At 43.6% G+C, this 27,816-nt stretch overlaps 1 protein-coding gene across 1 annotated transcript in view; it reads right to left on the reverse strand.

The window, feature by feature from the left end:
* LOC133550852 (fibrocystin-L-like) overlaps nucleotides 1-27,816 on the reverse strand; it is an 80,907-nt gene that overhangs the window by 14,234 nt on the left and 38,857 nt on the right. The window contains exons 20-51 of the mRNA XM_061896938.1: nucleotides 27,581-27,685; nucleotides 27,230-27,418; nucleotides 26,960-27,127; nucleotides 23,107-23,312; nucleotides 22,065-23,037; nucleotides 21,743-21,991; nucleotides 21,518-21,667; nucleotides 21,010-21,184; nucleotides 17,958-18,114; nucleotides 17,732-17,888; nucleotides 17,453-17,662; nucleotides 16,538-16,667; nucleotides 16,214-16,455; nucleotides 16,004-16,140; nucleotides 14,911-15,940; nucleotides 14,647-14,838; nucleotides 13,200-13,351; nucleotides 12,969-13,128; nucleotides 12,729-12,900; nucleotides 12,570-12,658; nucleotides 10,619-10,782; nucleotides 10,384-10,513; nucleotides 10,193-10,311; nucleotides 9,955-10,084; nucleotides 9,714-9,887; nucleotides 5,752-5,855; nucleotides 5,565-5,685; nucleotides 5,368-5,489; nucleotides 5,215-5,305; nucleotides 1,731-1,879; nucleotides 1,536-1,658; nucleotides 1,357-1,468 (exon numbers count right to left, since the gene is read on the reverse strand). Of these exons, the coding sequence (XP_061752922.1) occupies nucleotides 1,357-1,468; nucleotides 1,536-1,658; nucleotides 1,731-1,879; nucleotides 5,215-5,305; nucleotides 5,368-5,489; nucleotides 5,565-5,685; nucleotides 5,752-5,855; nucleotides 9,714-9,887; nucleotides 9,955-10,084; nucleotides 10,193-10,311; nucleotides 10,384-10,513; nucleotides 10,619-10,782; nucleotides 12,570-12,658; nucleotides 12,729-12,900; nucleotides 12,969-13,128; nucleotides 13,200-13,351; nucleotides 14,647-14,838; nucleotides 14,911-15,940; nucleotides 16,004-16,140; nucleotides 16,214-16,455; nucleotides 16,538-16,667; nucleotides 17,453-17,662; nucleotides 17,732-17,888; nucleotides 17,958-18,114; nucleotides 21,010-21,184; nucleotides 21,518-21,667; nucleotides 21,743-21,991; nucleotides 22,065-23,037; nucleotides 23,107-23,312; nucleotides 26,960-27,127; nucleotides 27,230-27,418; nucleotides 27,581-27,685 (6,582 nt within the window). The remainder of the gene's footprint in view (nucleotides 1-1,356; nucleotides 1,469-1,535; nucleotides 1,659-1,730; nucleotides 1,880-5,214; nucleotides 5,306-5,367; nucleotides 5,490-5,564; nucleotides 5,686-5,751; nucleotides 5,856-9,713; nucleotides 9,888-9,954; nucleotides 10,085-10,192; nucleotides 10,312-10,383; nucleotides 10,514-10,618; nucleotides 10,783-12,569; nucleotides 12,659-12,728; nucleotides 12,901-12,968; nucleotides 13,129-13,199; nucleotides 13,352-14,646; nucleotides 14,839-14,910; nucleotides 15,941-16,003; nucleotides 16,141-16,213; nucleotides 16,456-16,537; nucleotides 16,668-17,452; nucleotides 17,663-17,731; nucleotides 17,889-17,957; nucleotides 18,115-21,009; nucleotides 21,185-21,517; nucleotides 21,668-21,742; nucleotides 21,992-22,064; nucleotides 23,038-23,106; nucleotides 23,313-26,959; nucleotides 27,128-27,229; nucleotides 27,419-27,580; nucleotides 27,686-27,816) is intronic.

A 27,816-nucleotide genomic window follows, 5' to 3' on the forward strand; every position in this document is an offset into this window, starting at 1 on the left:
TGGCACAAGTTGCAAAAAAGACTGAGAAAGTTGAGGCATGCTCGTCAAAGACTTATTAGGAACATGCCACAGGTGAACGGGCTAATTGGGAACAGGTGGGTGCCATGATTGACTATAAAAGCAGCTTCCATGAAATGCTCAGTTGTTCACAAACAAGGACGGGGCGAGGCTCACCATTTTGTCAACAAATGCCTGAGCAAATTGTTGAGGAACAATATTTCTCAAGCAGCTATTGCAAGGAATTTAGGGATTTCAGCATCTACGCTGCGTAATATCATCAAAATGTTCAGAGAATCTGGAGAAATCACTGCAAGTAAGCAGCAAGGCTGAAAACCAACATTGAATGCCCCTGACCTTGGATCCCTCAGGCGGTACTGCATCAAAAAGCCACATCAGTGTGTAAAGGATATCATCACAGGAACACTTTAGAAAACCACTATCAGTAACTACAGTTGGTTGCTAAATCTGTAAATGCACATTAAAACACTACCACGCAAAGCCAAAGCCATATTTATCAACAACACCCAGAAACGCCGCCGGCTTGGCTGGGCCCGAGCTCATCTAAGATGGACTGATGCAAAGTGGAATAGTGTTCTGTGGTCTGACGAGACCACATTTCGAATTGTTTTTGGAAACTGTGTACACAAAGAGAAAAAGAGCCATCCGGATTGTTCTAGGCGCAAAGCGTAAAAGGCAGCATGTGTGATGGTATGGGGGTGCATTAGGGCCCAACGCATGGGTAACTTACACATCTGTGAAGGCACCATTAATGCTGAAAGGTACATACAGCTTTTGGAGCAACATATGTTGCCATTGACGGAGATAGATATCTTTTAGTCATATTTTAAAACAGCTAAGTGTTGGCCATGCGTAGACCTTGAAGGTTGGAATGTAACAAGGAGCCATAACACTCTTCTTATCTCAAATGTCTCAGGCTTAGAAAGAGAATAGATATGTGAATTCGCTCTGGAGGAGGAGGGGGATAGGAGTAGGAAGGCGGCGACTGAGAGAGGTTAAAAGGAGAAACTTCGGTAGTATTGTCAGATCAACTTGAATGTGTTGTGAAAAGATGGTCTCCCAAAGCTTTGGGAGACCATCTTTTCACAACAAGCAACGCTATCGTGGACGACCCTGCTTATTTCAGCAAGACAATGCCAAGCCGTGTGTTACAACAGCGTGGCTTCGTAGTAAATTTAGTTTCTCAGTGTGAACATGAAATATGTTGTCTTCGCAGTCTATTCAATTGAATTTAAGTTGAAAAGGATTTGTTGTATTCTCTTTTGATTTAGCATTTAGAGAAGGTGACAACTTCACTGCTTCTGAGGCGTGTGCATGCGTGGGAGGAGGTTTACCTACCACTGACGGGCCGGGGGGCTCGGTGGTCCTGAGTGATGGCCAGGTTGAAGTCGCCGGCCTCCAGCGTGTCAGAACAGTTGAAGTCGGGGCTGCTGCCGACGAGCAAGGCATTCTGGGAAAAGCAAGCCGTTAAACAAGAAGGCGAGCGTGGGGGGGGGCAAAGAGCGTGCAGGTCTCACCTCCACGTGGACCCACTTGTCCGCGTAGGCGTGGCTGAGAGAGGGCGGGGCATAGATGAGCGGCATGATCCCCATGCCGTTGTCCACCAGCGTGACGTTGGCCACCATCACGTTCATGAAGCTCTGCGGCGGCACCACACGAGTCAGCTGTTGGACTCCCACGCCCCAAGAGGCCAGTCCAGCAGTTTTTCCTACCTGGAAGTAGACGCCGTAGTCCCAGTTCCTCCAGAGGAAGAAGCTCCTGATGAGGGAGCAGCCGGGCAGGCCGTCTTTGTTCATGTAGACGCCGAAGAGGCCGCCGTGAGCCTCGTTGTGAGCCCACTCCTCCTTCTGCTGCCAGGAACCTGCACCGCGTTCTTCACGTTTATCTACAGCCAGGCTTCTTGCACACATGCAGGAACATTTCAAGGGCCAAAAAGAGTTTTTCCAAGGGCCAATTGAGTCAAATGTGGTCCGCTACATTTTATTGTGGCCTGTCATGTCATTCTAATGTGGTCTGCTACAACATTTTATATTTAAAGTGGCCCTACATGTCATTTAAAGTGGCTCGCCATGTTATTTAACGTGGTCAATCACCTTATTTTTAATGTGGCCATACACGTCATTCAAAGTGACTCGCCACATTAATTAATGTGGTCGATCACCATAATTTAATGTGGCCCTACACATCATTAATGTGGTTCAATGATTCATTTTAATGTGGCCGTACACATAATTTAAAGTGGCTCGCCACATTATTTAACGTGGTCTATCACCATATTTTAACGTGGCCTTACACGTCATTTAATGTGGTTCAATGCTTTAATTTTAATGTGGCCCTACACATCATTTAAAATGGCTCGCTACATTATTTGACGTGGTCAATCACCTTATTTTTCAAAGTGACCCTACACATCATTTAAAGTGGTTTAATGCTTCATTTAAAGTGGCCTTACACGCCACATTGTTTAATATGGTCACTCACCTTTTTTTTTTAAATTGGCCCTACACGTCATTTAATGTGGTTCAGTGCTTCATTTAAAAGTGGCCTTAAACATAATTTAAAGTGGCTCGGCACATTATTTAATGTGGTCGATCACCATATTTTAATGTGGCCCTACATATCAATAATGTGGTTCAATACTTCATTTAAAGTGGCCTTACACGTCATTTATCGTGGCTCAATGCTTTAATTTTTAATGTGGCCCTACACTTCATTTAAAATGGCTCGCTACATTATTTGACGTGGTCAATCACCTTATTTTTTAATGTGGCCCTACACGTCATTTAATGTGGTTCAATGCTTCATTTAAGGTGGCCTTACACATCATTTAATGTGGCTCGCCACATTGTTTAATATGGCCACTCACCTTTTTTTTAAAGTGGCCCTACACGTCATTTAATGTGGTTCAGTGCTTCATTTAAAACTGGCCTTAAACATAATTTAACGTGGCTCGCCACATTATTTAATGTGGTCGATCACCATATTTTAAGGTGGCCCTACATATCAATAATGCGGTTCAATGCTTTCTTTTTAAAGTGGACCTACATATAATTTAAAGCGGCTCGCCACATTATTTAACGTGGTTAATCACCTTATTTTTTAAAGTGGCCTTACACGTCATTTAATGTGGTTCAATGCTTCATTTAAAGTGGCCTTACACGTCATTTATCGTGGTTCAATGCTTTAATTTTTAATGTGGCCCTACACATCATTTAAAATGGCTCGCTACATTATTTGACGTGGTCAATCACCTTATTTTTTAAAGTGGCCCTACACATCATTTAATGTGGTTCAATGCTTCATTTAAAGTGACCTTATACGTCATTTAATGTGGCTCGCCACATTATTTAATATGGTCACTCACATTATTTTTAAATTGGCCGTACACGTCATATAATGTAGTTCTGTTCTTCCTTTTAATGTGGCCACATTATTTAACGTGGTTGATCACCATATTTTAAGTGGCCCTACATATCATTAATGAGGTTCAATGCTTCATTTTAATGTGGCCGTACATATAATTTAAAGTGGCTTGCCACATTATTTAACGTGGTCAATCACCTTATTTTTTACGTGGCCCTACATGTCATTTAATTTGGCTCTACACGTCATTTAACGTGGTTCAATGCTTTATTTTTAATGTGGGCCTACACGTCATTTAATGTGGTTCAATGCTTTATTTTTAATGTGGGCCTACACGTCATTTAATGTGGTTCAATGCTTTATTTTTAATGTGGGCCTACACGTCATTTAATGTGGTTCAATGCTTCATTTTAACGTTGCCCTACACGTCATTTAACGTGGCTCGCCACATTATTTAATATGGTCACTCAACTTATTTTTAAGGTGGCCCTACCCGTCATTAAATGTGGTTCAATTCTTCATTTTAAAGTAGCCTTACACGTAATTTAAAGTGGCTCGCCACATTATTTAACGTGGTCGATCACCATATTTTAATGTGGCCCTACATATCAATAACGAGGTTCAATGCTTCATTTTAAAGTGACCCTACATATAATTTAAAGTGGCTTGCCACATTATTTAACATGGTCAATCACCTTATTTTTTACGTGGCCCTACATGTCATTTAATTTGGCTCTACACGTCATTTAACGTGGTTCAATGCTTTATTTTTTATGTGGCCCTACACGTCATTTAATGTGGTTCAATGCTTTATTTTTAATGTGGCCCTACATGTCATTTAATGTGGCCCTACATGTCATTTAATGTGGCCCTACATGTCATTTAATGTGGCCCTACACGTATTTTAATGTGGTTCAATGGGTTAATTTTAAGTGGCCCTACACGTCGTTTAAAATGGCTCGCTACATTATTTGACATGGTCAATCACCTTATTTTTTAAAGTGGCTCTACACGTCATTTAATGTGGTTTGATGCTTCATTTTTAATGTGTCCCGACACAACATTTAATGTGGCTCGCCACATTATTTAATGTGGTCCATCACCTTATTTTTAAAGTGGCCCTACATGTCGTTCAAAATTGACTCGCCACATTATTTAACCTGGTCAATCACCTTATTTTTAATGTGGCCCTACATACAATTAAAAATGGCTTGCCACATTATTTAACGTGGTCAATCACCTTATTTTTTATGTGGCCCTACACGTCATTTAATGTGGTTCAATGCTTTATTTTTAATGTGGCCCTACACGTCACTTAATTTGGTTCAATGCTTTAATTTTAATGTGGCCCTACACGTCGTTTAAAATGGCTCGCTACATTATTTGACATGGTCAATCACCTTATTTTTTAAAGTGGCTCTAAACGTCATTTAATGTGGTTTGACGCGTCATTTTTAATGTGTCCCGACACAACATTTAATGTGGCTCGCCACATTATTTAACGTGGTCAATCACCTTATTTTTAAAGTGGCCCTACATGTCGTTCAAAATTGACTCGCCACATTATTTAACCTGGTCCATCACCTTAATTTTTAATGTGGCCCTACATGTCATTTTATTTGGTCTGCCAAAACTTTTTAATGTGGCCTTCTAAACCTTTTTATCATCATCCAATGGTCCAAACATTTTGGGGCGGTTATTAAAAATAAACAACAAAAACAGCTAGAAGGCCATCAAAATAAAAGTGGCCCCCAATAATAAATAAATGACATTATGGCAAAAAGCAGTACCGTGACGCCTCAGTCAGTGAAAAATCACTTGGAGCGGCCTCACCTGGACAGGGCTCGCCGTCAACGCGGTAGGCCACACGCTGGTAGCCTGCCACGATGTTGTGCTGCAGGACCACCTCTTCCCCCTCGCTCACCTGCCGGGAACAGACGGGGGGTCCGCACTCCAAACGTGTTCCAGAAAAGTGCGAGGACCTACCTCGATGGCCGCCGTCCAGTCGTAGTTGAACGCCTCCTCTCGGTCCCGGTAGGACCCGGGCCACAAGGTCATGGTGACCAGGTTCCTCCTCAGGATGTTCGCCCTCCCCCCGATCCTGATGCCTGCACCGCAACGGTGTTAGCGCGCTTGTGGCGGCGAGGAACCGGGCGGGGAAAAGAACCAAGGTGCGCATTTACCCTCGCCCACCGTGTGGTGGATGACGTTGTCGTCGATGGCCACGCCCTCGGTGCCGAAAACGCCGATGGCGGGAGAAAAGCCGCAGTGGAAGGCGCAGCCTTGAAGGTACGACTCGTTGCCCTGAAAACACAAGGTTCCCTTTCAACGCTCGTCCAAACTTCTCCCAGGCGCCATTTTTCCCCCCACCTGGCCCAGGTTGAGGAAGGCCACCGAGTACCGCGGGTCAAAGTCATCGCTCCAGCCTTCCTGACCCGATCTGTAGAACTCCACATTCCTGAGCTGCGCCTTGCCTTTGAGAGGAAAAAAACAAGATGAGCCGTATTCTTATTCTCTGGCGGAGCAGGAGAGTATGAGCTGGGTTACAAGCTGCAGTCGCAGAAAGTCCCATCATAAAGAGTTCATGAGCAAGGTGGAACGGTTGAACCAAATTTATGTACTCTATGCACATGAATATATGACTGATTGTATCTATGTATGAATGAATGAATGAATACATGTCTGAATTAAAGTGCGTATGAATAAATGATGTGTTAATGTATAACTGATGCATGACTGGATGAATGTACACATTATTGAGAAAATATATGAATGCATGCCTAAATAAACGTAAAAATTAATGGATGTATACATGCATGTATAACTAAATAAAAGCATGTATAATACAAAACGAAAATCAGCGATGAGGTGGCGACTTGTCCAGGGTGTACACTGCCTTCCGACCAATTGTAGCTGAGATAGGCACCAGCGCCACCCGCGATCCCAAAAGGGAATAAGCGGTAGGACAATGGATGGATAATGAAAAAAATACGAATGAATGTTTGAATGACTGCATGTATGAATAAATGAATTAGGGACAAGTGGTAGAAAATGGATGGATGGATGAATAGATATATGTATGTATAAACTAAATAAAAGTATGTATAACAAAAACTATATGAATGACTGCATGGATGCCTGCATGTATTAACAAATGAATTAATTAATGTATAAATGAAAGTATGACTGAATGAATGACTAAATTTATGAATGAATGGACGAGTGAATTAATGTATGATTGAGTAACTACATGTATGAATGAATTGACCAGCAAATGAATGTATGATTGAATAAATAAATATATGAAACAATAAAAGTAAGCATGAATAAATAAATACATACATTCATGAATTAATGTATGAATGAATACATTTATGAATGTATACATGAATGCATAAATGAATGTAGGAATAAATGAGTGATTAAATGTATGAATTTATGAATGAATAAATGAATGAACGAGTGAATTGATGTACGATTGAGTAAATACATATATGAATTAATTGACCAGTGAATGAATGTATGACTGAATAAATACGTGTATGATACAATAAATGAATGAATGAATCAATAAATACATACATTCATGAATTAATGTATGACTGAATACATTAATGAATGTATACATGAGTGTATGAATGAATTAACAAGTAATGTATGATTGAATAAATAAATGTATGAATAAATGAACAAACACATGTATGGCTGAATATATAAATACATATATGAATGAATGAACAAACATATGTGTTATTGAATAAATAAATGTATGAATAAATGAACAAACACATGTATGATTGAATATATAAATACATGAATGAATGAATGAACAAACATATGTATAATTGAATATATAAATGTATGAATGGATTTATGATTGAATTAATGTATAAATAAATGTATGAATGAATTAACGAGCGAAATAATGTATGATTCAATAAATAAATAAACGTATGAATGAATGAATGTAAGATTGAATGCATGAATGAATCCATCTATGAATGATTAAATAAATGTATGATTTCATGAATGAATGAATATATGATGTATGAACAAGTGAATTAATGTGTAATTGAGTAAAAAAATGTATGAATGAATGAATGGACAAATAAATAAATGTATGATTGAATGTATAAATGTATGAATGAATGAATGACTGCATAAATAAATGTATGAATGAACTAACCAGCGAACGAATGGATGATTGAATAAATAAATGTATGAACGAATGACTAAATATATGAATGAATGGATGCATAAATGTGTGAATGAATAAACAAGTGAATACATGTATGAATGAATAAATAAATGCATAAATAAATGAATGAACAAAATGTATGAACAAATTAATGTATGATTAAATATATAAATGTATGACTGAATGACTAAATATGAATGAATGAATGCATTGATAAATAAATGTATGAATGAATGAACAAACAAATGAATGTATGATTGAATAAATAAATGTATGAAACAATAAATATATGAAAGAATGAACGAACAAATGAATGTATGATTGAATAAATAAATGTATGAAACAATAAATTAATACATTCATGAATGAATGTATAATGAATAAATATATGATGTATGAATGAATGTATACACAAATGTATGAATGAATGAATGACTGCATGAATAAATGTAAGAATCAACTAACCAGCGAACGAATGGATGCTTGAAAAAATAAATAAATGTATGAATGAAGTAAACAAATGAACGTATGATTAAATATATAAATGTATGAATGAATGACTAAATATATAAATGAATGGATGTATAAATGTGTGAATGAATAAACAAGTGAATACATGTATGAATGAATAAATAAATGCATGAATAAATTAATGAACAAAATGTATGAGTGGATTAAAAAAATGTATGACTGAATGAACAAACAAATGAATGTATGTTTATATATGTAAATGTATGCATGAATGACTAAATATGAATGCTTTTATGAATGAATGAATGCATGGACAAATAAATGTACGAATGAATGAACAAACAAATTATTGTATGTTTGAATAAATGTATGAAACAAATGTATGATAGAATGAACGGAACAAATGAATGACTGCATAAATAAATGTATGAATGAACTATCCAGCGAATGAATGGATGATTGTATAAATATATAAATGTATAAATGAATGACTGGATGTATAAATGTGTGAATGAATGAACAAGTGAATACATGTATGAATGAATAGATAAATATATGAATAAATTAATGAACAAAATGGATAAAAAATGTATGACTGAATGAAAAAACAAATGAACGTATGATTCAATATTTAAAGGTATAAATGAATGACTAAATATGAATGAATGAATGAATGGATAAATAAATGTATGAGTGAATGAACAAACAAATTAACGTATGATTGGATATATAAATGTATGAATGAATGACTAAATATATAAATGAATGGATGTATAAATGTGTGAATGAATAAACAAGTGAATACATGTATGAATGAATAAATAAATGCATGAATAAATTAATGAACAAAATGTATGAGTGGATAAAAAAAATGTATGACTGAATGAACAAACAAATGAATGTATGTTTATATATGTAAATGTATGAATGAATGACTAAATATGAATGCTTTTATGAATGAATGAAATGCATGGATAAATAAATGTATGAATGAATGAACAAACAAATTATTATATGTTTGAATAAATGTATGAAACAAATGTATGATAGAATGAACGAAGAAATGAAGGACTGCATAAATAAATGCATGAATGAACTATCCAGCGAATGAATGGATGATTGTATAAATATATAAATGTATAAATGAATGACTGGATGTATAAATGTGTCAATCAATGAACAAGTGAATACATGTATGAATGAATAAGTAAATGCATGAATAAATTAATGAACAAAATGTATGAGTGGATAAAAAAATTTATGACTGAATGAACAAACAAATGAATGTATGATTCAATATTTAAATGTATAAATGAATGACTAAATATGAATGATTGGATGAATAAATGTTTGAGTGAATGAACAAACAAATTAACGTATGATTGAATAAATAAATGTATGAAACAATAAATATATGAATGAATGAACAAACAAATAAATACATGTATGGAACAATAAATTAATACATTCATGAATGAATGTATAATGAATAAATGTGTGATTTATGAATGAATGTATACACAAATGTATGAATTAATTGAGAAGCAAGTTAATTTTTGATTGAATACATGAATGAATGAATGGACAAACAAATGAATGAATCCATGCATGATGTATGGATGAATGACGACATGGACAGATGAACGAGTGAGACACAGCACACCTTTATAGTGTATCCCATCGGCGGAGAAGGTTCCAACCAGGACTCTGGCACCAAAAGACTCCTCCATCATGCCAGCGTAGTCCTGACCCAGGATCTTGATGTTCCGGCTCAGGAGGCCCACGTCCGCCGCCAGCGTGTAGGAGAGCGACGTTCCCGGCACATGGTGAGTCTCACCTGGTGGGAGACACGGTGCAGGGTCACCAACGTGTCACAAGTCTCTCCGCCGCACTGTCCGACTGACCGACGTGGGTGTGGCTCAGGGCTTGGCTCAGGGTCAGCACGCGTCCGTCGGCCGACACCTCGGCGACCTCCCTCTTCTCCGTCTCCCAGGCGCTGTAGCCGGTGGTGGAGATGACCACCTCGTCTCCCACCTGGCAAACATCATGTCCAAACCGCGGTGTGTTCACTTTGTCACAGGTTTAAGAAGAAATCGTCCTGATGCGGCCCCTCTGGTCTACATGAAAAGGAACCGCATTTACCTTCCAGTCGACGGCCTCCGCCAGGGTCAACGTTCTGGACCCCGCCTCGGCTGTTGCGGCCAGTTTGGTGTGGTACACGTCGTGCGGCTGTCCGTAGAGCTCCAGGGTGCCGAACACACCTGACCAGGAATCATTCCACACCCTCAGCATCTTTCACTCCCATCCACTCAGAGACCACTTTAAAATCTCACCCAGGACTTTGGACCCCTGGTTGGGTCCGTTGGGCAGAAGCCAGTCGGGGGTGCGGTGGTTCCCCCTCAGTTTGATGTGAAGCTCCCCAGTGAAGGGCTCGTCCTCCCACCCGACCGTCAGCCTCCCACCCTGAAAACAGAACCCAACGACTTGAGTATGGTAGCGCCCTCTGCTGGCCATTAAGTAGAATACCCCTCGCCACAAAGTAAAGGCAAAAGAAAAATGAGCTCAGACCTGGATGGAGATGTAGATCGCGTCTATGACCACGGTGTGGTTCTGAGGTGCTGCCCGAGCCGGTCGGCTGGACGAGCTGTTTGAGGGTTCCGGGATCTCCAGAACGCCATTGACTGTCAGCTTATTGAGGGCAGGGGTGTCACTGTCCAAGACCACCCACTTTCCTGAGGAGGCAGACAAAATAGTCTGAACAAAAGGGTTTCTAGTCTACCCCTGCTAACGTTTGGTCTCGATCTGCTAGCTCAGCATAAAGAAAACAGGTTCTCATTTTAAAGTTTATAACTTACTTAAGGTAGAAACAGAATGTGAAAAAAAATCCAGGAATTCAGATTGTAGGAATTTTAAAGAATTTATTTGTAAATTATGGCGGAAAATAAGTATTTGGTCAACCATTCAAAGCTCCCACTGATGGAAGGAGGTTTTGGCTCAAAATCTCACGATACATGGCCCCATTCATTCTTTCCTTAACACGGATCAATCGTCCTGTCCCCTTAGCAGAAAAACAGCCCCAAAGCATGATGTTTCCACCCCCATGCTTCACAGTAGGTATGGTGTTCTTGGGATGCAACTCAGTATTCTTCTTCCTCCAAACACGACAAGTTGAGTTTATACCAAAAAGTTCTATTTTGGTTTCATCTGACCACATGACATTCCCCCAATCCTCTTCTGTATCGTCCAAGTGCTCTCTGGCAAACTTCAGACGGGGCTGCACATGCACTGGCTTAAGCAGGGGGACACGTCTGGCACTGCAGGATTTGATTTCTGGTCGGCGTAGTGTGTTACTGATGGTAACCTTTGTTACTTTGGTCCCAGCTCTCAGCAAGTCATTCACCAGGTCCCCCCGTGTGGTTCTGGGATTTTTGCTCACCGTTCTCATGATCATTTTGACCCCACAGGATGAGATCTTGCGTGGAGCCCCAGATTGAGGGAGATTATCAGTGGTATTGTATGTCTTCCATTTTCTGATAATTGCTCCCACAGTTGATTTTTTTCCCACCAAGCTGCTTGCCTATTGTGAATTCACTCTTCCCAGTCTGGTGCAGGTCTACAATTATTTTCCTGGTGTCCTTCGACAGCTCTTTGGTCTTGGCCATAGTGGAGTTTGGAGTCTGACTGTTTGAGGCTGAGGACAGGTGTCTTTTATACAGATAACGAGTTCAAACAAGTGCCATTAATACAGGTAACGAGTGGAAGACAGAAGAGTTTCTTAAAGAAGTTACAGGTCTGTGAGAGCCAGAGATCTTCAAATACTTATTTTCCACCATCATTTACAAATACATTCTTTAAAATTCCTACAATGTGAATTATTGGATTTGTTTTTTCACATTCTGTCACTCACAGTTGAAGTGTACCTATGATGAAAATTACAGACCTCTGTTATCATTTTAAGTGGGAGAACTTGCACAATCGCTGGCTGACTAAATACTTTTTTGCCCCACTGTATACAAAAATGCCCCCCCGGATCTTTAGATTTTTGTGTGCAGCCCTCGGTGGGAAAACACCCTGAATTAAATTGAATTGAATTAAATTGAATCTGCGCTGCTGATCCGCCTCCGCTTGGGATGGTTTCCTGCTGGCTCCGCTGTGAACGGGACTCTCGCTGCTGTGTTGGATCCGCTTTGGACTGGACTCTCGCGACTGTGTTGGATCCATTATGGATTGAACTTTCACAGTATCATGTTACACCCGCTCGACATCCATTGCTTTCCTCCTCTCCAAGGTTCTCATAGTCATCATTGTCACCGACGTCCCACTGGGTCATTATTGTCACCGATGTCCCACTGGGTGTGAGTTTTCCTTGCCCTTATGTGGGCCTACCGAGGATGTCGTAGTGGTTTGTGCAGCCCTTTGAGACACTAGTGATTTAGGGCTATATAAGTAAACATTGATTGATTGATTGATTGAATTACACCAATGTTTGCCCTTGAAAGGATTGAACAAGTGACATTACCTGCTGGGATGACCACGTCAGCGCCATCTGCTGGCGCACTGAAGTTGTTTTCAGCAGAAGAGGTCCAGAAGGAAGCGTTGGACCACAAGCTGGAAAGAACCGTTCGTCATTTTTAAAGAACATTCTCAACATTTGTAGGGATATTTGGAGTCGGCGTACATGAAGTCGTCGGGCCGACGGCTGGGCAGCGGGGCTAGCGTGGCCGGAGGAGGCGGCGTGGGCGGGATGCAGTTGGGGTAGAAGCAGCGGTAGACCTTGAAGTCGACGTCTACGTCCAGCATGGAAGGTTCCACGCTGTTGCGACGCCGACGCTCGCTGGTCTTCCCAGAAACTGCAGGACATACCGACCGACTTACAACCTACCATCGTTTACACGGAGACAGAAGTCAAAGGCCTCACCCATGTAAAAAAGGTCGTTGGTGCCGTTGTCGAAGTACCAGTCGCCATTGCTGTTGGCGCTGAAGCTCAGCGGCGCCGACGAGCCGTTCCTCTCGTCGACGACCCGGAACTTGTCTGGACTCTGCGTGAGGTTGTGGTTGATGATCACGTACTGATCCGGCTGAGGGACGGAGAGCTGTCACACAGACTGCAGAAGGTCTGACCAAGTTGCAGGAAAACTGTGAACAGTACCTCAAAACCGTAGAACTTGGCCCCATAGCTGATGTTGGTCAAGTGGTCGGCGTTGTCAAAGTACCAGTTGTAAGTGTCCCCTGAAGGCAGCATGGCCATCCAGCCCAGCGGGTGTGTCATTCTCTTCTTCAAATAGGGAACCGCGCTGGAACCTAAACAAACATAACAGTTTTTAGGGTGTGCATTTTTATTTTCTACTGTGCATCGTACAAAACATGCATCCAATCAAATTCAAGTTCGAAGAGTGTGGAATATTTTTGGCATTGGAAGGTAGTTCTTAAAAGACATTTCTGCAAGGGGTACGGTCCTGCGAAACAGGCTGCCATACCACATACCACCAATTGGAGCCAAAATTTTAGCTCATTTTCAGCAACTCACAAAACACAAGTACAGTGTCCAATAACCGATAAAATATTTAAAGATGCTAGTTTTTACAAAGAAAGGATTCTAGAATGCCGCAGTGGGAGAGTGGCCGTGCGCAACCCGAGTGTCACTGGTTCAAATCCCACCTAGAACCAACCTCGTCACGTCCGTTGTGTCCTGACCAAGACACTTCACCCTTGCTCCTGATGGGTGCTGGTTGGTGCCTTGCATGGCAGCTCCCTCCATCAGAGTGTGAATGTGTGTGTGAATGGGTAAATGTGGAAGTAGTGTCAAAGCGCTTTGAGTACCTTGAAGGTAGAAAAGCGCTATACAAGTACAACCCATTTATCATTTAGAACGGTGGCAGAGGGGTTAGTGCGTCTGTCTCACAATACGAAGGTCCTGCAGTCCTGGGTTCAAATCCAGGCTCGGGTTCTTTCTGTGTGGAGTTTGCATGTTCTCCCCGTGAATGCGTGGGTTCCCTCCGGGTACTCCGGCTTCCTCCCACCTCCAAAGACATGCACCTGGGGATAGGTTGATTGGCAACACTAAATTGGCCCTAGTGTGTGAATGTGAGTGTGAATATTGTCTGTCTATCTGTGTTGGCCCTGCGATGAGCTGGCGATTTGTCCAGGGTGTACCCCGCCTTCCGCCCGATTGTAGCTGAGATAGGCGCCAGCGCCCCCCACGACCCCAAAAGGGAATAAGCGGTAGAAAATGGATGGATGGATTCTAGAACTCTCCGTATCAACTCTGGACAACGGAATTAAAGTTAAGGAATGCTCTGGTAGTGGTTTGCACTCCAGATTTTTTGGGCCGTCAATCAAAAAGGGATTTGGCCTCAGAGATAATCCTCCAAACGTCATGCGGAAACTCAGTGCTTCAGCTTGTTGAGGCCGAGCCAACTTTCCAAACACTTCCGATTGGCGGGACGGAGCCAGTAGGGGAAAGTTGTGAATTTCTAGCAGATATTTAGTCAACGAAATGTAAACACGAAAGTAGACATTTCACCACTTATTTGCAGTCTTAGGGGAAACCCTAACAAAGAAAAGTGTTCTAGAAAATGGATGCTTCGACTTCATACCATGCGAGTTGCTTAGGATGATATCCTTGGCGTCCAGAGAAGACGGCGAGGGATTGTTGAGAGCCAATCGATGGAACTTCACGGTGTGGTCGCACAAAGCGGCGGGGAAGGCCACACTCCACTCTGCGCTTTCGGAGCAGTGCGCCGGGTCGAGCAGTCCGGTCAGAGGCACCACTTTGTAGTCGATGTTTCCTGGAGAACAAAGCGGTACAGTAAAGTTACGGATCGCTTTAAAGTGAAATACCTGAAGGTCTTCTAGGGTACCTGTGAGGGAGCCGTCCATGTCCACGAGTTGGACCTCGTGCTCCCACCTGAGGCCGGCCTTGTTGGGTGAGTTGAAGTACTCGATCCCTTCAAACCGGACAGCCCAGCCACCGCAGCGATCCACACACTTCCCGTCGATCGAAGCCACACCGATTGCTGCGCAGGCGCCGCGGTCAAAGTCGATGAATTTGGTGCCCGCGACGCTCATTCCGTCGTCCAGTGGTGCGATGATGCCTCGATGCGTGCAGTAGTTCTCTCCCAGACCAAGGGCGTCCATGTGGCCCACGATGGTGGTGTTGAACACCCCCGCCCCGCCGTCCGGTCCAAAGGCGGAAACCTTCGACGGAATGATGCGTTTGCCTTCGATTCCGGCTTTCTCGTTGTTGACCATGATGAAGTCTGTAAAGTGCACAGCGCCCACGTTGACCCACTCGGCTCCTTTCTCGCAGTTCCAGGTGACGAGAGACCGGAAGACAGCCGGCTCGGGCGTCTTGGAGCGGCAGCCGCCCTCCTTCATCGGGAAGAAGTCTTGGAAGATCCAGAGACCGAACCAGCCTTGAGAGTGCACCGTGTTGTTGAAAAACTGCCCGAGAGGAACCTTCTTCTGGCAGATGTTTCGGTCGTATGACGGTCCGTCTGGATGCTCGTGCATGCGGTACCAGAAGCCAAAGTGGGTTCCCCCGGCTGCGGCGTTGTGCCGAATGATGTTGTTAGGATTGGTGACCCAGTAGGCTGCGGGGGTGACGTCGTCATTGAGCAGACTCGTGCTCTGTTTAACGAACACGGCCAGGTTGTACTGCAGGATGTTCTCCGTCTCGATGCCGTCCTCGATGAAGAAGGCGCCCCCCATGATGTCGTAGATGATGTTGTGTTCCACCAGCAGCCGGTGAGTGTTGTGGATGGTCACGGCTCGGTTGTACGTCTGATGGATGGAGCAGCCGCGCACGTACGACTTGTATTCCAGGTTTCCCATCAGGTGCCAGTGGATGGGGTACCGACCCAGCCTGAAGGCCTGTCCGGCATGGAAAAGCTGTGGCACGGAACGAAACCACGTCAGCGTTTAACCACATCGCTAACCTTGCATTTAAGTTACCTCGAGATATGATAGCCTCCCCACAGCGAGGTTCTCACTGGGGCGGGGGGCGTGGAGCATGATGCAAGCGCCAAACTGATCGCTGCCGACTTCCTCTCCAAACCGCCCTTGGAAGCACGTCTGTGTGGTGAATTCTCCTGCAGCCACAAGAAACCACGGTCATCTTGATCATTCCAGGGTCCTTGTACAGAGACCAGAATGCAGCAAGACCTGTGTTAAAACCATCCGGGCAGGCCTCGATCTTGTCCTGCCACTCTTCGTGTTGGGAGCCTCGCACCACGACGTTTCTGGTCAGGAGACCCACCTCCGCCCGGGCCTCGAAGAGCGTACCGTCCGGCAGGGTGACGGCCACCGAGAGGTGAGAGTACTCCAAAGGTTGGGTGAGGGTCAGGGTCACACCATCTGCTGACACGCTTGCAATGGTCCGCACTTCGTTTTCTCTCTGGCTATGCCTAGAAGAAGCCGGCATGAATAAGTCTGGTCTTCCACTTTTGAGGTTAAAATAGCAAACAGGAAGTGAAACAACTACTCTACCTGTGGCCGGTGGAAGCGATGACGATTTCATCTCCCACAGCCCACGTCACCGCCTTCATCAGGGTCAGCGTGGAGGAGTTGCTTTCCGCCGTCTCGGCAAGGTGGGTCCAGACGACTGGAACTGGTTTACCTAGAGAGGACAAGGAACGGACATCTAAAGAACCCATAGCCTACAGATGACCAACATTTCCCTGACAATTCTCTTAATGTAAAGTACTGTTTGTTCCTTAAAATGAATCTGGCACTTTATGAACTTAGGGCACGACTTTTCCACTACACAGAGCCCAAAGGACCACTCGAATATAGAAATAGTAACCTTATTCTTGATTTTAATCGTAGACAAAAACTACATCGAACCTTGTCTAATGCTATATAAAAGGCTATGGACTAAGAGGGGTGCCTTGCCTCAGTTCTGTAAATCACAAATTTAGACCCCAGTGTTCTATGTTCGCAAGCAAGGTTTAAATGCCAATGCAAGGATCTGATAATGTGTTTACAGTGGTCCAAGTTCCACTAGACCACGGTTTCTGTAGCTTTTTGACTTCAGGGTTGAATGTTTTCACTACAGAGGGGCCCTTGGCCCACTCAAACTTGGATAACACCGAATTACTAACCTTATTCTTGATTTTAATCCTAGTCAGAAACGACATCGGACCTTGTCTAATGCTATATAAAAGGCTATGGACTTAGAGGGGTGCCTTGCCTCAGTTCTGTAAATCACAAGTTAGTTGAAGACTTACTGCCACAAGTGGTGGAAAGGGGTATTACAACTGAGTACCATACGGCCTTCAGCTGAGAAACAGATGTTTTTGTGGAACAATATATTGTATATAAATTAGGATCCACCAAAACAACAAGAAGTTCTATAACTTGATGTAGACCAAAGACAAAGGGTCCAGTGTTGGGGTTCCCTACCATGCAGGTCCAGCGTGCCCTCTCTGACGGCCAGCGTCTTGGTTCCATAGACAGGAAGTTCCGGCGAGCGCAGGTTTCCGTGGAGCGTGATGATGGCCTTGTGTTGGAACGGCGCCTCCTCCTGGCCGACCTGCAGCCGTCCGCCGTGGGTGATGAGGATGTTTTCTGCCTGCAGCTCAATGTCGGCCTCGTCAAAGACCAGAGTGCCTCCTGTGCACAAACCAGGGTTAGCGTCCGAGTAGGAGACGTGGTGTGGGCGGAGTCTCCTGGTCCAGCGACCTTTAATGAGAAGCATCTTCAGCACGGGGGTGCTGCTGTCCAGCAGGATGGTCTGTCCCTCGCTGATCACCACTAGCGAGCCCCTCTCGGGTGGAGACAGCCCGCCCCAGGTGTACTTGGACGACCACACGTCGATGTAGAAGAAATCCGCGTGGTCCTAGAGACAACGATAAGGGGTGAACACCTCGGCCTGGTGGGGGGGCCTGAACCAGAATCCAACATGTACCATCTTGGCCACGCCTTGGTCTCTGACGCTGACTCGGACTTTGGTCTCCTGAGACTGCGGCTGGGCGCCGGTGACGCACACCACGTGCGTGTCGTTTGCGGACCGGACGTCGCACACGGAGCCTGCGATGGTCACGTTGACCTCGCTGGGGTCCGTGCTGGAACACAGGGAGTCCACGTTTGTTCAAGGTGGTCAACAACTCCGCACTCTCGCCGGATTTTACAGTACCGTTGACTATATCGAAATAAAAATTACCTCGATTCCATAGTGTATGAAGTATATACAACTTATTTTAAAAAATGTTGAAAAAAATAATCAAACATATGTATACATATATTGATATATGTATACAGTATATGTACGTGTATATGTAAGTGTATACATATATATGTATACACACATATATATACATACACATACAAATATACATATACACATATACGTATATGCATGTACACACACACATATATTTATATATACACAGTGCATATACATATATACATACATATATATACATTAACATACATATACATACAAACCCCGTTTCCATATGAGTTGGGACATGGTGTTCGATGTAAATATAAACAGAATACAATGATTTGCAAATCCTTTTCAACCCATAATCAGTTCAATATGCTACAAAGACAACATATTTGATGTTCCAACTGATAAACATTTTTTTGTTGTTGCAAATAATCATTAACTTTACAATTTGATGCCAGCAACACACGACAAAGAAGTTGGGAAAGGGGGGCAATAAATACTGATAAAGTTGAGGAATGCCCATCAAACACTTATTTGGAACATCCCACAGGTGTGCAAGGCTAATTGGGAACAGGTGGGTGCCATGATTGGGTATGAAAAAAGCTTCCCCAAAAAATGCTCAGTCTTTCACAAGAAAGGATGGGGCGAGGTACACCCCTTTGTCCACAACTGCGTGAGCAAATAGTCAAACAGTTTAAGAACAACGTTTCTCAAAGTGCAAATTGCAAGAAATGTAGGGATTTCAACATCTACGCTCCATAATAACATCAAAAGCTTCAGAGAATCTGGAGAAATCACTCCACGTAAGCGGCATGGCCAGAAACCAACATTGAATGACCGTGACCTTCCATCCCTCGGACGGCACTCTATCAAAAACCGACATCAATCTCTAAAGGATATCACCACATCTTCTCAGGAACACTCCAGAAAACCACTGTCACTAAATACAGTTTGTCGCTACATCTGTAAGTGCAAGTTAAAGCTCTACTGTGCAAAGCGAAAGCCATTTATCAACAACATCCAGATACGCCGCCGGCTTCTCTGGGCCTGAGATCATCTAAGATGGACTGATGCAAAGTGGAAAAATGTTCTGTGGTCTGACGAGTCCACATTTCAAATTGTTTTTGGAAATATTCGACATGGTGTCATTCGGACCAAAGGGGAAGTGAACCATCCAGACTGTTATCGACACAAAGTTCAAAAGCCAGCATCTGTGATGGTATGGGGGGTGCATTAGTGCCCAAGGCATGGGTAACTTACACATCTGTGAAGGCACCATTAATGCTGAAAGATACATACAGGTTTTGGAACAACATATGCTGCCATCCAAGCGCCGTCTTTTTCATGGACGCCCCTGCTTATTTCAGCAAGGCAATGCCAAGCCACATTTTCAGCATGTGTTACAACAGCGTGGCTTTGTAGTAAAAGAGTACAGGTACTTTCCTGGCCCGCCTGCAGTCCAGACCTGTCTCCCATGGAAAATGTGTGGCGCATTATGAAGCGTAAAATATGACAGCGGAGACCCCGGACTGTTGAACGACTGAAGCTCTACATAAAACAAGAAAGGGAAAGAATTCCACTTTCAAAGCTTCAACAATTAGTTTCCTCAGTTCCCAAACGTTTATTGAGTCTTGTTAAAAGAAAAGGTGATGTAACACAGTGGTGAACATGCCCTTTCCCAACTACTTTGGCACGTGTTGCAGCCATGAAATTCTAAGTTAATTATTATTTCCCCCCCAAAAAATAAAGTTTATGAGTTTGAACATAAAACATCTTGTCATTGTAGTGCATTCAACTGAATATGGGTTGGAAAGGATTTACAAATCATTGTATTACGTTTATATTTACATCTAACACAATTTCCCAACTCAAATGGAAACGGGGTTTGTATAGGTGGGAATTTTTTCTGTGAATTATATTTATATAGCGCTTTTCTCAAGTGACTCAAAGCGTTTTACATAGTGAAACCCAATATCTAAGTTACATTTAAAGCAGTGTGGGTGGCACTGGGAGCAGGTGGGTAAAGTGTCTTGCCCTAGGACACAACGGCAGTAACTAGGATGGCACAAGTGGGAATCGAACCTGCAACCCTCAAGTTGCTGGCACGGCCACTCTACCAACCGAGCTATGCCAATTATATATAGAATTGTCAAAATGATGTAGATTCCAGTGTGTATTAAGCAGAGCTGCAACGTTTAGTTGACATGTTGATGATCAAAATTGTGAATAAGGTAGAGAAAAAACTTATTTTAAAACAATTTTGGAAAAATTATTAAACATATATATATATATATATATATATATATACACATGTATGTATATATGGATATACAGTATATATAAACACATAAATATACACACGCATAAAATAGTGCAATTTTTTTACATGTGTATACACACACATATATGCATGTATTAATACATACATATATAAATGTATGTAATATATACATGTGTTGATACATACATAAATACATATATAAATGTATGTATTATATACAGATATAAATGTATATATATACACATATATGTAAACTGTATGTATATATATACACATATATGTAAACTGTATATATATATATATATATATATATATATACATACAAACACACACACAGTATATACACAAATGGATAATATAAATGTACATATATATACATATATGTTTTTTTTAACAATTTTTGTGTTTGCTGTCTATATGTATATATGTTTTGAATCAATGTAGAATGGGAATACACAAGAAAGGTGATTTAGACGTGGTGTGAAGGGACGGTCCCGCTGCCTGCACCTGAAACCGGAGCCGACGATGGTGAGCCAAGTGCCGCCGGCGGTGCCTCCTCGCCGTGGGGACACCTCGCTGACCACGGGCGTGAGCTGGGACTTGTACGTGAAGCCCTCCGACACGTTGACGGCATCCAGTGGGTTCGCCACAGCCACCGTGCACCTCACCTCGGAGTCGGAGCCTATAGTTGCCGTCACGTGCGACACAAGCGGACAAGGGGATGAGCGGAATGGCCACGACTCGTCAACCGCGACATCTCATTGTCTTATTTTGTCTTTGCAGAGGCAGACGGCATTCCTAGATAAAGGTCTGTACATTCACATCGGAAGGACTTTGACAGCTGGGACAAAACCATTGAAACCAGCCGGTGCACATTCCTTGCTGTGATTAGTGAGTGACGGCATCTTCACCATCCGTGAAGTTGCTTCTGACAACTGAATAGCCACGCAAATGATGTGGAATGACAACAAAAGCCAGTTTGAGATGTTGGTACAAGGCAAAAACGCGGCAATACCGTTGTTGGACGGAGACACGCAGTAGAGTTGTGTCGGCGTTGACGCGTCCCTGTCGACTCGGCACTCTTCCTCGCATATCAGCACGATCGAGTTGAGCGGGTCGAACCCGGAACCCCGGATGGTCAGCTCAGCGCCACCGCCAAAACTACCTGGCGACGGACAAAAAGATCAGAGTTAGCCAAACCAAACAATAATCCCATCCTGCGTCTTCTAGGTGTGCTTACCCTCGTTGGGTTGCACGCCGCCGAGCGCCAGCTCGTAAGTAAACCTGACGCTGGACTGAGCGTAACCTTTGATGTGGTGGCGAAGCATAACCGGGTACTCCCCGCCGGGGTTGTCCCCCGCAGTGCACTCCACCCGGTTGTCCGCGACCGTCAGCACTGTGCAGCTCACGTCGTTCACCATGACGGTCACCTGCTGGGTGTCGGTGCCGAACCCGGAACCGCTCAGCGTGATCACTGAAGCGCTCGGTCCTGTGATGAAAGGGCCGGACAGGACAGTCAGGCAGGTTATGGCGGACTCATGCTCACGGTGCACCGTGCTCACCTGTGGAGGGACTGATGGCTCTGACAATGGGGGTGTGGCCTGTAGAGTAGGTAAAGTTGAGGGGAGGGTACTCCACCAAGAGAACGTGGATGCTAACGGATACCAGGCCCTCGCTGTGAGGAGGCGTCCAGCACCTCAGCTGACCGGGCGTCACCTCCTCGATCTCGCACTGTTCACCATCGACCGTCACGCTGGTGTTCCCGGGAAGGAAGCCATTCCCAGTGAGGAGGAGAGGGGTACCCCCTGCCAGGCTCCCCTCCGAGGGGCTTAGGACAGCCTGGGCCTGACTGGTCAGGGTGACGTCCCCGGACGCCAAGCCTTTACTCCGCACAATCACGTGAACGTCATGGTCGCCCGCAGGGAGAGCATGGACCTTCACCGTGATGGCGTCCTCAGCCACGTCGGAGACTTCCAACTCGATGTCGCCAGCGAAAACCGCCACATCCTCTGCGTCGGTACCGAACCCTGCGCCTGAGATGGTGACGTTGGTTAAACCGCTGATGCTTTCGGGTGAAACGGCGGTGACGTTTGGAGCGATGGAAGACGAGTACATAAAGGAGCAGTCGGACCGACAGGAACTCTGGATCCTCCCCGCCCGGAAGACCACGTCGCCATGGTGTGGCTGGGAGGGAGTCGTGTCACACACCAGGTGGGTGTAACTGACTGAAACCACATCACAGACTTGGCCGGCTACAGTTACTTCACCCTCGGAAAACCCAGAACCGTGGATGGAGAGCCTGGTGTGGCCGGTGGAGCTTCCCTCAGAGGGCAACACGGAGTCGATGACGGGCAAAACAACAAAGCGGCGGTCCAGCTCCTGTGCCACGGCGATGATGGCGCCGCCTAAGTTGTTAACTCGAACGTCTACAGGTAGAGCAACGCCAACGGGAAGACTGCTGTTGGCGCCTAGCTGGCAGTGGATTTCCCACCGGGAACTGTTGACCACCTGGCAGGGCTCATCCCAGACCGTCACCTGCACGAAACCGCCGCATGTCAACCGAGACACCTCACCGGAGAACGAGGGAAAAGCCTTGGTACAAACCTCGATGGCGCAGCTGACGTTGCTAAAGCCGTCTCCTTGGATGTGGATGTGCTGGTGGTAGGAACCCTGGTTGGGCCAGATGGAGCGGACCGTGGGGGTGAAGCAGGCGGAGGTGCTGAAGGAAAGACCGCCTGACGACACTTCCGACTCGAGGCACTCTGGCGTGGCGACGCATTCGTGGTTAGACCTGGAGACGCGACGGGACACTGAGGGAGGAGACAGACGAGGCAGTCAGGACCTAACTAGACTGCTTGTTGAGTGGAAATGTTGTGCACGGGGGGTGGCCTTGGCTTTTGTAAAGTTTTAGGCCCTTTTAAATCTCATTGCCCATAACTGTGGTGCATTCAAAGACCTTTGAGTAAAGTTACAAACAGAGTGTTTAAAGATACTTCGAGTGTCTCCAGAAAATGGTTTTAACCAAATTAATTTTTTACTGTAAGTAAACATACCAAGTGTGTCTGTATGGGGCGGCAACCTTGGATTTAGAATGGAACAGAAGGGCTCTTTGGGAGTCTTGTGTGTGGGAGCCCGGAATTTGGTGCTACACCCCTGATGATAGGGTTGCCCTGATACCAATATTTTGGGACCGGTAGCAAAATGTATTTCGATACCTTTTGATATAAACGGGACCACAAAAATGTCATTATTGTCTTTAAAAAATGTTAGTGTACATGAAACATATGTTTATTATTGACATTTAGTCCTCAAATAAAATAGACAACATACTAGACAACTTGTCTTTTAGTAGTAAGTAAACAAACAAAGACTCCTATTTAGTCTGCAGTAACATATTGTGTCATTTATACATCTATTATTTTGTACACATTATGAGGGACAAACTGTAAAAATGTATTATTAATCCACTTGTTCATTTACTGTTAACATCTGCTTATTTTTTGTTTTAACATGTTCTATCTACACTTCTGTTCAAATGTAATAATCACATATTCTTCTCTTGTCTGACAAGCCTGAATGTAATCAAACGCCATGGGTGGATCCACACCTGACATCCACTGTAATGATACCAAGTACAAGAGCGTATCCACTCGATACTACTATGATTACATTGATATTTTTTTCGTCACAAAATCTTTTTCCGTTTTTTTTCTATTTATATTATGTTTACAGACCCAGGATATATAGATAGATAGATAGATAGATAGTACTTTATTGATTCATTCAGGAGAGTTCCTTCAGGAAAATTAAAATTCCAGCAGCAGTGTACAGAGTTGAGATCAATTTAAAGAAAAAAGTAAATAATGGGGATTTAAAAGGAAACAAAATAGAGAAATATTACAAAAAGAATAAAAACAATGGGAATAACAATATAACAGTAAAATAAGAATATAACAAGACAAAGTAGGCAGTAGTGAGCATGTTATGAAAACGTTTTGCACTGTTAATGTTTTGCATCCCCTGTCATCCTAGTACCCCCCGTCCCCCGTCCCAGAGAGGAGTTGTACAGTCTAATGGCGTGTGAGACAAAGGAGTTTTTGAGTCTATTAGTCCTGCACTTGGGATGAAGCAGTCTAGCACTGAACAGGCTCCTCTGGCTACTGATAACGTTATGCAGAGGGTGACTGGCATCATCCAGGATGCTCACTAGTTTGTCCACAGTCCTCTTCTCTGCTACCGTCACCAGTGAGTCCAGTTTCATTCCGATTGTAGAACCAGCCCGCCTGATCAGTTTCTCAAGTCTGGAGCTGTCCTTCTTAGATGTACTGCCCCCCCCAGCACACTACCATGTAGAACAGAACACTGGCAACCACAGACTGGTAGTCCATCCACAGGAGTTTTCTACAAATGTTGAAGGAGTGCAGTCTCCTGAGGAAGTACAGCCTGCTCTGGCCTTTCTTGTACTGGTGGTCCGTGTTAACAGTTCAGTCCAGCTTATTGTCCACCCAAACCCCGAGGTACTTGAATGAGTCCACATCCCTAGACACATGAGGACTTTGAATATGACCAATGTATGATCCTGTAACTACTTGGTATCGGATCGATACCTAAATGTGTGGTATCATCCAAAAATAATGTAAAGTATCAAAGAAGAGAAGAATACGTGATTATTACATTTGAACAGAAGTGTAGATGGAACATGTTAAAAGAGAAAACAGCGTGACACCTACCCTTTACATCCATATTTTTTAACCATATTATTATTGGTTTATTTGGTATTATATTTTATTGTCTGATCCTGTAACTACTTGGTATCGGATCGACACCTAAATGTGTGGTATCACCCAAAACTAATGTAAAGTGTCAAAGAAGAGAAGAATAAGTGATTATTATATTTTAACAGAAGTGTAGATAGAACATGTTGCAACAGATAATAAGCAGATATTAACAGTAAATGAACAACTTGATTGATAATTCTTTTTTACAGTTTGTCCCTCATAATGTGTACACCAGGTGTGCCCATTACGTCGATCGCGAGCTACCAGTCGACCGCGGGGGGTGTGTCAGTCGATCTCCAGCCAGGCTTTTAAAAAAAATGGACCTAAAAATTAGTGATCATCAATCTTCACCAAGACGTCACTTAAACGACATTCACGGTACCGGAGGGTCTTGTGAGATGACGCTGGCTGCTGCAAGATCATTATTATGAAAATATGACCGAGAGGAAGGCGAGAAACACTTTTTATTTCAACAGACTCTCGCGCCGTACCTTCCGTCAAAACTCTAAAGGCCGACTGCACATTTCCTATCTTCACAATAAAAGCCCTGCTTCATGCTGCCTGCGCTAACTAAATACAGAGTCTCGGAAAACTGGCGTGCATAAGCGATCCCTCAGAAAGCTGGCGTGCACATCACTTGTGCACGCCAGCTTTCCGAGACTCTTATTTTGTTAGCGCAGGCAGCATGAAGCAGGGCTTTTATTGTGAAGATAGGAAATGTGCAGTCGGCCTTTAGAGTTTTGACGGAAGTCTGTTGAAATAAAAAGTGTTTCTCGCCTTCCTCTCTGTCATTTTTTCATAATAATGAACTGGCAGCAGCCAGCGTCATCTCACAAGACCCTCGGGTGCCGTGAATGTCAATCAAGCAAGCTACGGAATTTGCCGCCAATGTTTTTCTTGTAAAGTGTATGGAAGCTGGATGAATTAGATGCCAAAAACCAACCACTTTCATGTGGTATTGTACAGAAAGGACAACTTTTTTTCTCCTCCATTTGAAAATGTGGGCGTTATCATCATTACTGTCTGATTCCAATCAATGCAAGTCATCAGAATCAGGTAATACACCAACTTATATTCTTGTCTTTGTGAAAGAAAGACATCTATATGTGTTACACATGCTTGTATTATCATTAAACACATTTAACTTGTTTACAAAAATGTCTCTTTCATAAATAAATAAATATAAATGATATATATAAATGAGGTAGATCCCCTCGAGTTGGTCAATTGAAAAGTAGCTCGCCTGCAGAAAAAGTGTGGGCACCCCTGGTGTACACAATAATAGGTGTATAAATGACACAATATGTTACTGCAGACTAATTAGGAGTCTTTCTTTGTTTACTTACTACTAACAGACAAGTTGTCTAGTATGTTCAACATTTTAAGGACTAAATGACAATAATAAATATATATTTCATGTACACAAAAATTTTTTGTTACAATAAATTCATATTTTGTGGTCCCTTTATTTAGAAAAGTATAGAAATACATTTTGGTACCGGTACCGATACCAAAATATTAGTATCGAGGCAACCCTATACTGTAATATGACGCTGTTGGGTTTTACGTGAATCGGTCAGTGCCAAAAAAGTACCGGATTCCAACCATCCCTACTAGTGTACAACTTTTGTCTGTTTTTTCCTAACTTCCTCTGAGGGTCACCAACAAAGGAAACCCACCTCCAGTCACATGTCTGGCCTCCACGCCCGCCACGCTGACAGAGACCTCCTTGTCGCTTGGGCCCCGAGGTTGGACCCTCACAACGCCTTGTAACTTCTTGTCCTGGTCGATGTAACCGCTACTGTAGTAATAGACACCCGGGATGGTAAAGCGGTAGCTGAAAAAGCCTGCGGGGAGGGGGAAGGGCAAATAGGTCACAGCCTTAGTTATTGGAGCAGATGTGCTGAAAAGCTCCAATGGTGTGTCACAATGTGTTTTTTCCTCGCTACCTTTCCCAGGCTGGGGCTCGCCGCTGGAGAAGAGCGGTTCCTCGGCGGTGGCGCCACCAGGGCTGGAAACGTGGAAGACAGCGTAACGGAAGCTGTTCTGGAAGGCCGGGGGCTCCCACGTCCACGTCACGGTGTCCCCAACATCCACCGCGATGGACGCTGGGTCCCAAGCATAACCTGGACCGTGGACTGTGCAACACATAGCATGGAAGTCTTGCTAAGTACTGGCATAATCACGCAAAACAACGGGTTTCTCGGTGACAAGTGCTCCGAGCGGTTTTCCGTAAGTCAATCCGGCCGGCGTTGAGATTCCGCCTGACATGTGAACAAAGGAGCGAAACGCAAACCTACTGTGGTGGACTCCCTGGTTGGTAACAATGTGATTCCGCTCCTCTGACTTCAACACGCACTGCAGCTCGTTCTCAGAGGCCGCCTTCACCTCGCATTCGGATCCACCTGCCACACAACAACAACAACAAAAAACATGCGTGAGATCACGTGGAAGCTGATACTGTTGCTCTTTAGCTTGGAGATAGATCCGTTCGTGGAAGGACTCGCGCAAAGCAACAGGTTAATTGTTACAAACG

Source organism: Nerophis ophidion, linkage group LG04 (assembly GCF_033978795.1).
Source record: "Nerophis ophidion isolate RoL-2023_Sa linkage group LG04, RoL_Noph_v1.0, whole genome shotgun sequence".
In the NCBI taxonomy this organism is placed as follows: Eukaryota; Metazoa; Chordata; class Actinopteri; order Syngnathiformes; family Syngnathidae; genus Nerophis; species Nerophis ophidion.